This window comes from Agelaius phoeniceus, chromosome 9 (assembly GCF_051311805.1).
Source record: "Agelaius phoeniceus isolate bAgePho1 chromosome 9, bAgePho1.hap1, whole genome shotgun sequence".
Taxonomy (NCBI): domain Eukaryota; kingdom Metazoa; phylum Chordata; class Aves; order Passeriformes; family Icteridae; genus Agelaius; species Agelaius phoeniceus.
The window spans coordinates 2,442,077-2,456,518 of record NC_135273.1 but is presented as its reverse complement, the minus strand read 5'-3'; the positions used below and the strand labels follow the sequence as shown (position 1 = coordinate 2,456,518).

General features: G+C 43.4%; 1 protein-coding gene across 2 annotated transcripts in view; it reads left to right on the top strand.

The window, feature by feature from the left end:
* Window positions 1-14,442, top strand: part of DOCK1 (dedicator of cytokinesis 1) — a 277,666-nt gene that overhangs the window by 251,703 nt on the left and 11,521 nt on the right. For both annotated transcript variants that reach the window (XM_077182775.1, XM_054637087.2), the window contains exons 49-51: window positions 3,655-3,853; window positions 8,333-8,486; window positions 12,804-12,949. In XM_077182775.1, coding sequence (XP_077038890.1) covers window positions 3,655-3,853; window positions 8,333-8,486; window positions 12,804-12,949 — 499 coding nt within the window. The remainder of the gene's footprint in view (window positions 1-3,654; window positions 3,854-8,332; window positions 8,487-12,803; window positions 12,950-14,442) is intronic.

The window sequence follows — 14,442 nt, the reverse complement described above, 5'->3', positions numbered from 1 at the left end:
GAGTGGGGCTCCCTGCCAGGGATTGTCCCCAAAAACCCCTGGGGTGGGGAATCCTCAGCCAGGGATTGTCCCTGATGCTCCCTGGGGTTTGAGGGTGGTTGGCATTCCCAGATTTCGGAGCTGGAAACAGCTGGGAGGGCTGGGGGTGTTTAATTGGAGAAGGGAAGATCCAGAGTTCTTCCAGCACCTTAAGGGGCTCCAGGAGAGCTGGAGAATGTTGTAGTTGAGATGGAGACAACACAAAGCAACACATTCCATTTTCAGAAGGCTTCAAACTGTTTTTATTGTACCATGCATGCTTTTTATACATTCTTACAAAACTCATACATTTACACTTTACTCATTGGTCAGGAAAGACAAAGAAAGTGCTCATTGGAATGGAGTTGCAGGTTTCTCTTATTTATCCTTTTTCTTGGTTTCCATGTCAACAACCTTGGTAAAAAATTCTTTCAGAGGTAAACATGGATCAAACTTCTCCTGGCTCTCAGAAGTTGCTGTAAAACCTCTTCCACAGGAGAGGGACTGGGTACAAGGGATGGAGGGACAGGACCCAGGGAATGGCTCCCAGTGCCAGAGGGCAGGGATGGATGGGAGATTGGGAATTAGGAATTCCTGGCTGTGAGGGTGGGGAGGGGCTGGGATGGAATTCCCAGAGCAGCTGTGGCTGCCCCTGGATCCCTGGCAGTGCCCAAGGCCAGGTTGGACACGGGACACTTGGAGCACCTGGGATGATGGAAGCTGTCCCTGCCCCTGGAACTGGTAGAGTTTTAAGGTCCCTTCTATCCCAAACTATTCCATTATTTTTTTAAGTGACAGCCTAAAATTGGCTAAAAAACCCCAACCTACAGAGACATTTCTCTCAAGGTCTCTTGTTCTCTAACCTAGATAAATACAGTGTTCTTTTTTGCCCTCTAAGCATTCAAACAGCACCAAAAATCCCCAAAGAGGAGATCAGTTCCCCCTTTTTGGAGTATCACAGGTGTGTGAGTGCAGGAGGGATGCTGTGCAGGCCGTGTGTGCAGCCAGCCCTGTCCCAGGAGCTCAGGGCAGGATTACCTGACTGCTCAATCACTGCTGCTCACTCCAGCTGCCAGAGGAAAAGCTGCTTATGGCAAGATTGTACTTCAAGACTTATCAAGATATTTCACATGAGAACTGGGAATTCTGTTGATAAGCCCTGTCTCACAGTCACATCCCTCAAAGAACAAAATAATCTGTTTGCTGTCTGGGCTTTCCATGCAGCCTCAGAAGTCCCTTCTCTCTCTTCCTCCCCTCAGGCACCCCTGTAATCCAGAAATGCAATATTTGACCAAGGCAGCAGTTTTTTTTTAAAGCCTTCTGAAGGGCTGCTGATTTACAGGGTTGTGCTGGAAACTCCTGTGCACCTTCAGAGGGGAGTTATTACCTGGCTAGAGACTAAAGGGATCAAGCAAAATTAAACCCAGCACCTAAGGACCAGCAGGATGCTTGCCTTGATTACAAAGAGTTTATTTGGTCATTGGGAGGAGCTGTGCACAGCTCAGCTCTCATTCCACTGCCCTCTGGGATGCTTTCACACATTGCTGTAAATGTGGGACAGCAGAGACCCTGAGTTTTGACTAATTCTGAACAAAGTTGTCTTGCTGGAACTTGGGCAGAAAAACCATCCCAAGTAAGTGACCAACTTTGTTTTATCTCAGAAGAAAATTATTGATTCTTCCCTTGCCTCTTTCTGGTTTTCCCTTCAAAATCTTTAAATGCATTTTACTTTATCATTGGGTATTATTTCCTTCAGGCTCAGCTCTCAGCTGTGTTGTGGTAGGTGTCACATGGCAGTTGTTGAGGATCTGAGTCTCCTCAGGGTGTATTTTCACAAAGATCCCACAAAGATCCCACAGTGCAGCTCAGCTCTTGCTCTGAGCCCAGGACAGTGCAGGACAATAGAGTGAACAACTCCTGTCACTGAGGAGCCCTGAAAATACCCCTCTTTGTTTAATCAGGAGGAGGAGAAGAAAAACCATCAGATATAAATAATATCATGAAAGACCTCAAAAATTCAGGTGGCTGTAAAATCATGTGGGTGGTTTGGCACTGCTGGCCTGGCAGAAGTTTCCTCCTGTTCCTACTGTAGTTGATGGGGTTTATGGTCAGTTCTCCTCTTGTCTTTCCATGTCTCTTCATAAATTAAATTTGAGAATACAGATGAAGCTAAAAACAATTAAACACGAAGCTAAAGGAGTGGTCCTATCAAATCACCCAGTTTCTATTTCATGTCCTTTCTTTTAAAGAAGCAAAAACTCAAAGCAGATTTTGACATGGGACGTGTTTTACAACTCCCAGCTCTATGTATAAATAAAACTGACTTCAAAAAAGAGACTTGGATTTATTCCCTGCTTAGGATGGGACTTAGAAATACAAATGTGAGCACTTGCACTCAGTGGTTGGAAGCAGGAGAATCCTGGGGTCCAGTGGGATTTCTCAGCTCTTGGCAGTCCCAAAGTGCTTCCAGTTGGAGCACAGTGTGCTGACCCATTTTAGCACAGATACATTAATAATCCAAATAATTAATAGTCCTAATACAGTGCTTGGAAGGGAAGCAATTAATCATTGTCTGAAGGATGGAAATTCCTCTTGTGAATTTGCAGTTGGCCTCAGAGGTGCTGGCACCACCCAGTCCAAAATACACAGCTCAGGTTCCTAAAAAGTCCTGGTGTTGGGAGAGCTGGGCTCTGCTCTGGGCTCTGTCACTGAAGCTCTTTGTGGCCCTGGACAAATTGTTGCCTTTCCTTTTCCCTGTCTGTAAAATGGGATGGATAAACTTGTGGGTTTGTTCCCAACCCATGGCATTCAGGATTTGGGAAATGGCTCAGGGGCTGCTGATGCAGGTGCTGCTTTGAGCATTTTCCCATCAAAGGAGCTGATATAGAGTGGAAACAAAACAAAAAATAACAATAATTTGGGATATTGCTGCTAATGGTGGGGATTAGGATAATGTCAGTGCAAATTGTCTGAAATATGAATTCTGGAATTTCACATCAAAGACTGTGGCCGGTACCTGCATGCACGCCATGGCATGGGAAGTGCTTTTCCAGGGCTAAAAATGTCCTTCTTTGGGAAATTTTGGTTTGGTTTTGGTTTTATAATGTGGTGGTTTGAGAGAGTCTTAAAATCTGCCAGTTTGATTTTGTCTAGGTGTGATCTTAGTGGTGTTTTTCTTTATAATAAAAAATAAATCCTAAAATACTTTGTCTAGCCAATAGTGCTCCATTCCTGGAAGTGTCCAAGGTTGCAGCACCCTGGGATAGTGGAAGCTGTCCCTGTCCATGGCCGGGGGTGGGACTGGAGTTTCCAGGTGCCACAGCATGGAGAGTGGCAGTGCTGAATGAAAAACCCATTTTTTATGTGAAATTCAGGAGTTTGTGCAGCCAGAAACCAATAAATTTACTGCAGAGCAGGGAAATCTGCAGCTCCACTTCTCCAGCAGTCCTGCAGTAATTTTTATTATAAGACAATTATGATTGTGTGACCTTCTGCCCCCTCCTTCTCCCTCTAATGAGTTTTCCTGGATTAGCAAAGCCTCATTAACTCGAGCGAGACTTTGGGAAATATGTAAATAAAAGTTAGTTGTTTTGAAAACAGCATTTTATTGATCTGAGCAACAACATTTTTCCTTAGGTTCGTGCTGGAGCCCCTCCTGCCAAAAAAGATGCATTCTAGGTCGCAAGATAAATTGGACAAGGATGACCTAGATAAAGATAAAAAGGAAAAGAAGAAGGAGAAGAGGAACAGCAAGCATCAAGAGATATTTGATAAAGAATTTAAATCTACTGATATTTCTCTGCAGCAGGCTGAAGCAGTGATCCTTTCAGAAACGGTAACTTTATTAGCAAGGAAAGCTTTATCTAATTCTGAGCCATGTTCTCTCTCTTTTGAAATCAAAATGTTGATTTTTACCGTTTAGTTCCTTTGTAGGCCAGAAATAACTCTGAGGGGATACACCAGAGTGTTAATATACATGCTAATGAATCAAAAATACAGATTTGATTTACAGTGGGGAAAAGATCCTCTGAAAATCTTCACCCAAAGCTCTGGGTGACTGTTTGACAAAGGAGCAGATGGCACAGCATAGCTGAAATTATTGCTGCCATCCCAGCAGCCTTTGGAACTGCTGCTTCCCAGTAGGTTGGGATGGATTTGCCCACATTTCACTGCAGGAGAGTGTTTGGTGGGACATTCCAAGGCCATTCTGTCAGCAGTTGTGTGTCCTTGAAGGGCTGTTTGGAGCAGAAAATCCTGAGCAGTTCCTGTGTGTAAGGATATTAAAACCAGGGCATATCTCCCTTAAACCCTCTCTTCTTGGCTTAGATTTAATTCACTGGAACTGTCCTCAAGGCTTAGGTAACCTGAGAAGTTGGAGCTGGGAAATTGAAAGCAGGGATGTCTAAAGCTGGAGCAGGGGGAGTGTGAACTGACTGTGACCTCCAAATCTCTGCCTGGACACCTGTTTGGAGGCCAAGAGTTTAAAATTGCCTCCCAGAAATAAATGGAATATTCTTTTCAAGAGCTGCACAAGTACTTGTAGAGCCAGCTTTGCACTCAGCAGAGTCTTGTTGGTGCTGTGTCATTGTTATTGGATTTTGAAACTTTCTCACCTGTGATAACTGGATCCTTTAATTCTTTCTGTTTGGTATTTATAGGAAGATATTTACATGTTCAGCCACACTTCCTCTGTTTTCTGGATTTTGCCCTCCTTTTCCACTCAGAGATGAGTTAATCTCTCACAGATGTCTTGGGACAGCCTGAAAAATCAGTTCTTGTGTTTAATGTGCCCGGTCAGAAACTCCAGTAAAATCCCATCTGAGGGTTTCAGGCTCTTCAACTTTGAAACCAATGAGTTTTTCCATTGACTTCAGTATTGCATGAGCCTTGCTTTGGTTAAATGGAGATTCCCCCTGCACAGATTTCCATGTCTCATGATTTTGCTGCCGTGCATTTCTCTCTGCACCTTGCAGCAGTTGTGTTTTGACCGATTGAGGACTGGGATCACCATGGCAGGGCTTCCAATGGCATCTCCCAGATCCCAAACAGACCAGCAGAGCTGGTGGGGTCTCACAGAAGAAGGAAATTGCATTTCAGGGCAGCTGAGTCAGCTGGAGCAGTTGGGAGGCATCCAAGGATGCTGGGGAGCTGGCTGGTGTCACTGGGGGGAAACTGGGAGCTCTCAGAGGTCTTGGACACTGGAAAAGTTTATGACAGAAAAATGCAAATTCTGCCTGGAAAGGAGGGCAAAATAACCCCTCAGGGCATATTCCCATTTGGCATCTGAGGAGCAAAGCCCAACATGGTTTGACTCAAGTTCTTCCAATCTTCCCAGTCAGGAGCTTTCAGTGGCTGACTGGTGTGAGCAATATTCCCTTGGTTATGGAGAGAGAGGGAGATGAAATGTCAGAACTGGTTACTTACAGTTATTTTGAGCTTCTTCAAGTCCACAGATCAATAATATGAAAAGGAGTTTGCTGTTGAGAGAAAAACTCTCCCTTTTCAGCCTCTGCAGAAGCTTTGATGAGCTCCAAGACGACTGAGTCAATTTGGAACGTTTGGTGGGAGTGGGGTTCATTTTTAGGTGAAGCAGAAGAAACTCTTTGGAGATCAGTTTACACGAGCGCTTGCCCGATTCCCACTGCTGTCGTCTGGAATTTTGAACAGATAAAATCAAGGATGAGTTTAAAGATAAAATTTGTCTAAAAATTTTTGCGTGCTGGAGGCATCCCCTGTTAATGATGTGAAGGGAAATTTGGTAGGAATTCAGCTTTCCCTGTGTTCAACATTCATGTGCAAGTTCCCTTTTTAAGCTGAAATTACTCCCAAAGCACTCCTACCACCGTGCTGTCTGGAGAAAAAGGCATTTTGCTTTTTCCTGCATTAAGAACTTGGAAGAAGAAAGTTTGCTGGATTAAAAGTGGTTAAGAAAAAAAAAATAAGGATTGGATTTTTTTTAAAAAGAAAACTTGGGAGTACAGGTTTGTCTAGAAATGGAAATTAAACTTTAAAAAGTTTTTAAAGTGACATTTTAGTAATTAATGCTTTAAGTTACTAAGTGTTTTATTACAGATACTGGGTTCATTGTGCTGAGAATTTTACAGCTCGTTGTGCTGTCACTCATTCAGTTAAAACATTTCAGTTATTTGGTGAATTTTTTTAACAGATTCTTAGTTCTGACTTCTGAAATATTTGGGGATTTTACAGCAGAAGACAAATTTCCAGAGAAAATCATGTGAGAGAAAGGCCAGTGGCCATCCCTATCTCTGCAGAGCTCCTGCTGCTCTTCCCAATAATGATGCTGTGTAAAGAAATGAGTGTTTCCAGTCTACTGTGGGCTCTTCTTTTTTCCAATCAAATGAATCACCATGGAAGAACATGGGGAAATTCTAAAACTGCAGAATTATTTCATGGAGTGTTTAGGTTTGCATGGAAAAGCAGCATTCAGAGTCTGTTTAATTGAATGGTTTAAATACTCTTCCTCAAATTTCACTGCACTCACCATGAATTTATTGACTGATCAAACCCCAGGCCTTAATTACATAAAACAACAAAGATAAATCAAGCACTTGAGTATGTGAAGATACCAGTAATATCTTCATCATTTCCAACAGATTTATTATCTTCTTTTAAGTATCACATCAACTTCTTCAGCATAAATTGTCCTTGTTTACTTTGATCCCAGGAGCTGAGAGCAAAGCCAGCTCTGAGGCCAGGTAGTTAGCAGAGCCCTGGGAGGCTGCAGTTGGAAATCAGAAGAACAGGCTGTGTTTTATTGATTTGGTGGTGTCTAACATCACTCACCATTGATCTGCCCTTGGCTAGACCAGGAAAAATTAGCAATGGCTTCATTATGGATTGGTGGCCTCCCAAGAGCTCATATTCCTCTGCAGATCTGTGATTTGTGTGGAGCTCTCAGAGGAGCCCCAAGCTGTCAATCACAGGAGAAGTTGACATTGATTTCACATTTATTTATTTCAGTAATTACAGAGGGGGTTAACTTGGGGACCTGCCTCCAGTTGGTTTTTCTCTTGATTCTGGCATGTTTCCTTCACCAATTAACGTGTTTTCCATAGTTGCTTTTTTATCTGCCCCTGAAAAAGTGGTTGCTTAGCTTATCCATTCTACTAAAAATATGCTTGAAAGGATGTGGAGAGCAGAAACCTCTGGAATCTCTAGAATTTTATTTTAGCATCAAAACAATTTCTTAGAGGTCACCCTGAGGTCTTGATGAGCTTTCCAAAAAAAAGGTTCATACTTTTTGGTCATTCATTTGTTGTAGAAGGGTCTCACAGGCACAATCTTTGATGCAAAGCCTTTTAGGGTTTGTTTTCTAAAAAGAAAATTTCAGATTTCTCCTTCCCAACATACTTCATAGAAATCCAAACATTGGGAAATGACGAAATCCTTTGAAAAAGCCTGGATTGCTCCTGGCACTTTCTGTTTTGTCCCACTGCAGCACCTTGGAGTAATTCCCCTTTTAACTTCAGGCTGCTGCTCCATTTTCTGGGATCTGTTTGAAATAAAAGCTTCATTTTTTCCACTATGATTCCTGTTAATATGGAGGTGGTGAATGGGGAAATCAGAAGAGCTCAGAATTAAACTCAGTAAAAAGAATTGCCTTAACTAAAGCATGAGTTGCCCATCAGATTACAAATATCTTTTGAGGGTTCCTGATGGAAAATTTGAATGGATTATGAAGCAGCCAGAGGGGGAAAGAAAAAAAAAAGAGATATTTCAATTAATTCAATATTAGCACAATCAGGAGCCACCAAGAAAGTGTTTCTAGACAGGTGATGTCTTCATCAAAAGAGAGTTTGATGAAGAGTGGGTTAACTTGGGGACCTGCCTCCGGTTGGTTTTTCTCTTGATTCTGGTGTGTTTCCTTCACCAATTAACCTGATTTCCTGAGTTGCTTTTTTGTAATTATCTGCCCCTGAAAAAGCATTTGCTTTGCTTATCCATTCTGCTAAAAATACACTTGAAAGGATGTGGGAAGCAGGAACCTGTTTAAATGGTTAAAGAGGTAAATTTTAACAGGAAAGTAGATATGTGTGAGAAAAAATAAAGCTTTTGAGTGCTGTGTAATGTGCTGTGAGACTCTAAAGTTCCTCGGGTGTTACTAAACAAGTGTTTGGGGAATTAGCTCAGCAATCCAGGCCAGGCTGGGAGAAGGGAAGACCCTGGAGCTGGGACTCAGCAATATTGGCTGTTAGTGCTGCTGTCACCCTGTATGGCATCAAACCATGGCAGTTCCACCTCTGACACTCACTTCTCTGCTTTCCTTGCCCCCCTCCCTGGTTGTGTCCCCCAGATCAGCCCCCTGAGGCCGCAGAGACCCAAGAGCCAGGTGCTGAACGTGATGTCCAGCGAGCGGCGATTCTCCGTGTCCCCAGGGTCACCCAGCTCCCAGCTGAGCCCGCCCCCCATCACCCCTCGGACCAAACTCGCCTTCAGCATCCAGCCCAGTAAGTCTTCTCTCTGAAATAAACTCCTTTTAGTGTGGAAATGCATGTCCTGAGCAGTTCTTCACACCCTGCCTTGAGTTGCACCATCACCAGGGTATTTCTTGCACCAGGTATTGATCCCTCAGGTTTCAGCTTTTCTATTTTTCCCATTCTGTGCTGCTTTAGTGGGTGGGTCTGGGCTTCACATCAGGGGATGCTGAGCTCTGTGCACAGAGCAGGGAGACAAAACAATTCCTGCTCCAGCTGGGCACCAAGGACAAATGATCCAAATCTCAGCCCAGGAGCACAAACCCCGTGGGCTGGAGAGAGAAAAACAAGCAGGGTGGGACTGCAGGGGCTAAAGCTGGAATGGGACAATGAACTGCAAGGTGCAAATGGAGCAGAACTGATCCCAGGGACAGAGCCCGTGCCCGGCCGTGCATTTTGGGGCCATTTTGGTTCATCTTGGGTGCAGCCCTGGCTGGGCTCTGGTGCTGCCCAAGGTGGATCCATGGAGGAGATGCTTTGAATGAATCCCTGCTTTATTCTGGAGCTCTGTCCAGCCTCTGCTCCAGGGCAGCCTGCACAAAGCATCAGTATTACTTAACCTCTTACCTTTGCCAGCAAAAATTAATTCAGTATTTTACAAAAGCAAGCAGAATCATTGCAGTGAAACAGTTCTTTTCAAGTCATCATTAACAATTAATTAGGTGTAGAGTAGCAGTCAAAAATTCATGTTGTGAATGTGAACACTTGATCCCATATTGAGTGTTTTGGAGCACAAAGGCTTAAGAAGTAATATTTTTTTGTAATCGTACATTAAAAAAAACTTCTCTTTGACATGGTGTGAGTACAAACCAGAAGGGAAAATAAAGGTCAGGCTTTTTGAAGTAGTTTTTGCTTGACATTGACATCTATCATTCAGCTTTTCTGTAAAGTATCATCTGTTTGCTTCAGTCTGCAGCAAACCCTATTGCAGAGCTGGGTGTAATCCAACACCTGTTTCTTTCCCAGTGCTCTTTCCCAAACCTGTTATTCAGAGTTTGCAGCTGCCAGCGTGTGACAAAAAAGAAAAAAAAAAAAATCTTTTTTATACATGTCCCCAAATCCAACTCCAGTGGCCAAGAGTTCAGTGTTAGTAAGGAGGAGAAGAGATGATCAGTCTTCAGAAGAAAAATCTTTTCCATCAAGGTCACTGCTTTATTTACTGGCTGTGGTACTTCAAAATTTTTTCTCCTAAACAGTCAGACACACAAAGCAAATATTTTGATTACAATGAACTTATAACTCTCACCTTCCTTTACAATTTTATATCCAGAAACTAAGAACTAAAAATGCTATAAACAGGGAATACAGAGAACTAGGGGATATATACTTCTGCAAAAGATATTTTAATTGGATTTTTTGATCATATGTAAATTTTATTAACACTTAATTTGATTTCTCTTTTTTAAAAGTATCTGAAGTTACCAGGTATCTCTGAGAATATTTTTGTGCTAGAGATTGGTGGATGTTACATAAAATAGGATCAGCTTATTGCACCAGTCTAGAATCATTTCAGGAATTACAGTGATAATTTTTTTTAGGAATTCCAAGGATAAAGAAGTTCCTTCAGAGCCCAAATTGGCTAAAAGCAGTTATTGGGTTGCTAAGCAATCCTGGCTGCCTGTTAGCTGGCACTTGAGGAGAAGGGAGTGGAAAATGTGATCATTAGGGTAAGAGGAAAAAAAAAAGGGTCCCTTAACTGATCCTTTGCCAGCTCCAAGATCTTCCCAGTGGCACATGTCCAGCAAGGAACAAATATTCAGAGCACACTCACCTGATGAACCACCTTGAATAATGAATTTCACTGAATAATGGGAGCACACCAGAAATTTGGGGTAATTATTTTAGTGACCTTCTTAGGGTGGTTTAGTTCAGCTGAGGAAATCAACAGATCTGCAGCAAATAGATTTTCTTGGGACAACACTTGGAATTGCTGGATTTGTTCAATACCTGCTGCAGGGGAGATGTTCCCTGGATTTCACTGAATTCTGGGGAAGATCAAATCATTGTTTCTCAGGATAGAATTCTTGTTGTTCCACTAAACAGCTGCCAGATGAATGCAAACACTTTGCTCGTGTATTTCGTGAGCTCTTCCCGTGGGTGGAAATGCTCTGCCCACACTTGCAGGGGTTTATTGATGTGGATTCTTCATCAGGATGAGGTTGGGAAGGTGCCACGGACAGGCTGCAGGAAATTCCAGCTGCAGCAGGAGCTGGGGGCTGTAGGGAAAGGGGGAGAAGCAGAGCAGGACACGACTGCAGGGACAGTTGGGTTCCATCCAGGTTCTTCAAGCAGAGTTGCCTCCACACCTTGTTTCCTCTCCAGCTCTGCTGAAAACATTCCTCAGATGTTTCCTGAAAACCTGCCTTTCCATGGGTCTTCCAAGTATCTGTTAAAAGAAACAAAGGATTTGGGTTATTCCTAACAAAATGGGTCTCACCGTCCTCCAAGGGAGCACCTTGGCTTAGGTGAAGTCAGAAGTTTTATCATGGAAGAAGTGAAACCTTGTTAGTTGAAAAAATATCATCTAGAATGCAAAGCTGAAGTGTTCAGGGAGTTAAATTTACTTTATTTTTGGGAAATTGTGTGTTATTCCACTCAGTTTCCCAAGGAATGCTTACAAAGAGGCCTGAAAACAAAATATGGAAAGGTTTCTCTTTCTGAAGCAGCATTCAAGGTTTTGCTAAAGCTCTAACTAAACACACAAAAGAAAATGCCATTTCCCAAATTTTTTCCTATATTATCCTAAACTGCATGGAGAAACCAACCAAAAATTCAGATATCAACATATGTAGCTAAGATACAGATCAGTAGTGGGGGAGCTGTGCAGGACCTGTGCCAAGGAGTTGTTTTGTGACGTTAAATATCTCAGATTCCTGAGTTCTTTAGAATGGATGGGGAGTTCATCCAGAATGGACAGGGAAGTTCATTCCCAGAATCAGTCTTTAGTTTCAAATGCACAGTGTGGTTTTCCAGATGCAGTTCAGTTCCATGAAGGAGGAGATTCTCATGGAGGTGCAGAAAGGAAACTCTTGGGAACGTCTGGGGAATGGAGAAATCCTCTCTGTAGAAAGGGAAGGATGAAAAACAGGAGCAATGGAAAAAGCAATGAGAAATTCAGGTCCTGGTGGACAAACAACATTTTCAGCCTATTGGAGAGGAAGCCACTGAAAATGTGGAGTCCCAGGATGGAAAATAACCTTTTTCTTCATGTAGTCAAGAGTTCAGGTGGAAGGATGAGGAGTAAAATTACAGTTTTCAGTGACAAATCAATAGAGCCACCTTAGAGTTAAATTGTGTTGTGAGAGGCCATTTTAGAGAACAATAAAATCACACTTTTAATAAAATATTGATATGAGCTTTGCAATAAAAACATCTGCATAAATAAGTCCTCTCTTGTTTCACAAATCACCCCAGTAGAATAAAATAGAAATCACCTTTTTTTTTTTCCTAAATAAAGTTCCCTCATTTATAAACAAATCATTTCAGTTTCTTATCTCATAGAGATCGCAGTGGGTTTTATTAAAATGACTGAATTAAAATGACTGTATTAAAATGACTGAATTACCCTGAAATACACCATGGGGGGATTTCTCCCCAAAAACCTATGTATCACTCAGGCTTCAATAAACTTTATTGTCCCTCAGGCTATTTGCCTCTCCAGCACATACCTGGGAGGATTTATCTGCTAAGAAGAGGGAATTTTCTACCCAGCACACAGGAATAATAAATGTTTGGTACTTTCTCGTGCATGATTTTATTTACTCAACAACTAATGGCTGCTCATTTGTTATAGTTACCTGGAGCCTGAAAGTCTTGGAGAGAGATGTACTTAATTCCAGGCTTTCATTTGTGCATTTTATTAACAGGGAACTTTGATTTTACTGGGAGAAAGTCAATAAAACTTAGCCAGATTGTATTTTCCTTGTGCACTTTGCAAAACTTTTTAATGTACAATGTGTTTTAATGTGCAAGGCGAGCTTGAAGGTGGGGAGATTATATTTTCTAAGCCGTGAATATTTTGGTGGGAAACATGAAACAAAAATTATGTTTTATTAAAAACAGGGGGTTGTTCAAGTATTTTGAGGGCATTTTAAAGTGAGTCCAAGGACAAGTTGGGCAGGGCTTGGAGCAAGTGGAGGGTGATAGTGGAAGGTGATAGTGGAAGGTGATAGTGGGAGTCCATCACCTCATGGATCACTGGATGATCCATGAGGTCCCTCCCACCCCAAACCATTCTGGAATGGCAGGATTCAGCTGCTGGCAGGGTTAACCCAGTGTTGTCTCTTGCAGATCTGGAGCTGAATGGGATGTCCAGCTCCGACATCCCCGATGTTCCCCCTCCTCTGCCCCTCAAAGGAAGCACGGCCGACTACGGGAACCTCATGGAGAGCCAGGACTTGATCAGCCCCACCACGTCCCCCCCTGCCCACCAACGGGTGAGTCCCACAGAATGAGCCCTCCTGCACTTCTTGCTTCCAGAGAATGATCCCTTCTGGAGCTCCTTCTCCCAGAGAATGATCCCTTCTGCAGTTCCTTGTTTCCAGAGAATGATCCCTCCTGCAGTTCTTGTTTCCAGAGAATGATTCCTTCTGGAGCTCCTTCTCCCAGAGAATGATCCCTCCTGCAGTTCTTGGTCCCTGAGAATGATCCCTTCTGCAGTTCCTTATTCCCAGAGAATGATCCCTCCTGTAGTTCCTTATTCCCAGAGAATGATCCCTCCTGCAGTTCCTTATTCCCAGAGAATGATCCCTTCTGCAGTTCCTTATTCCCTGAGAATGATCCCTTCTGCAGTTCCTTATTCCCAGAGAATGATCCCTTCTGCAGTTCCTTATTCCCAGAGATTGATCCCTCCTGCAGTTCCTTATTCCCAGAGAATGATCCCTCCTGCAGTTCCTTATTCCCAGAGAATGATCCCTTCTGCAGTTCCTTATTCCCAGAGATTGATCCCTCCTGCAGTTCCTTATTCCCAGAGAATGATCCCTCCTGCAGTTCCTTATTCCCAGAGAATGATCCCTCCTGCAGTTCCTTCTCCCAGAGAATGATCCCTCCTGCAGTTCCTTCTCCCAGAGAATGATCCCTCCTGCAGCTCCTTCTCCCAGAGAATGATCCCTCCTGCAGTTCCTTCTCCCAGAGAATGATCCCTCCTGTAGTTCCTTATTCCCAGAGAATGATCCCTCCTGCAGTTCTTGGTCCCAGAGAATGATCCCTCCTGTAGTTCCTTATTCCCAGAGAATGATCCCTTCTGCAGTTCCTTATTCCCTGAGAATGATCCCTTCTGCAGTTCCTTATTCCCAGAGAATGATCCCTCCTGCAGTTCCTTATTCCCAGAGAATGATCCCTTCTTCAGTTCCTTATTCCCAGAGAATGATCCCTCCTGCAGTTCCTTATTCCCAGAGAATGATCCCTTCTGCAGTTCCTTCTCCCAGAGAATGATCCCTCCTGTAGTTCCTTATTCCCAGAGAATGATCCCTCCTGCAGTTCCTTATTCCCTGAGAATGATCCCTCCTGCAGTTCCTTATTCCCTGAGAATGATCCCTCCTGCAGTTCTTGGTCCCTGAGCCCTCCCAGGGGAGTTGGGATCCTGCTCCTGCATCCATCAGCTGATCCAGAGGGCTCTGCAGTGCCAGGAGGGTGAGGGAGCAGCAGAACCTGAAGGAAAGTTGCCTTCACTCTGGGCAATTCCAAGGCAGATGTTGTCAGGTTTGTTGGGCAGGGAGCTTTAACCAGCAGGAGCAGCAAATTGGATTTAAAGCCTTTCAGTCCTGTGTCAGGAAAGGAAATAAAACATGAACCTGCCACCTTCCCTTCCTGGAGCTCTGCTCTGCCAGCGTTCAGTCACCACTCATTTATTTCCTTGAGGCAAACTCGTGTCCCCTTTGAGGCAAGGAGCTCAGAAACTCTTCATCACCAACAGGGTTTGCAGCTTTCT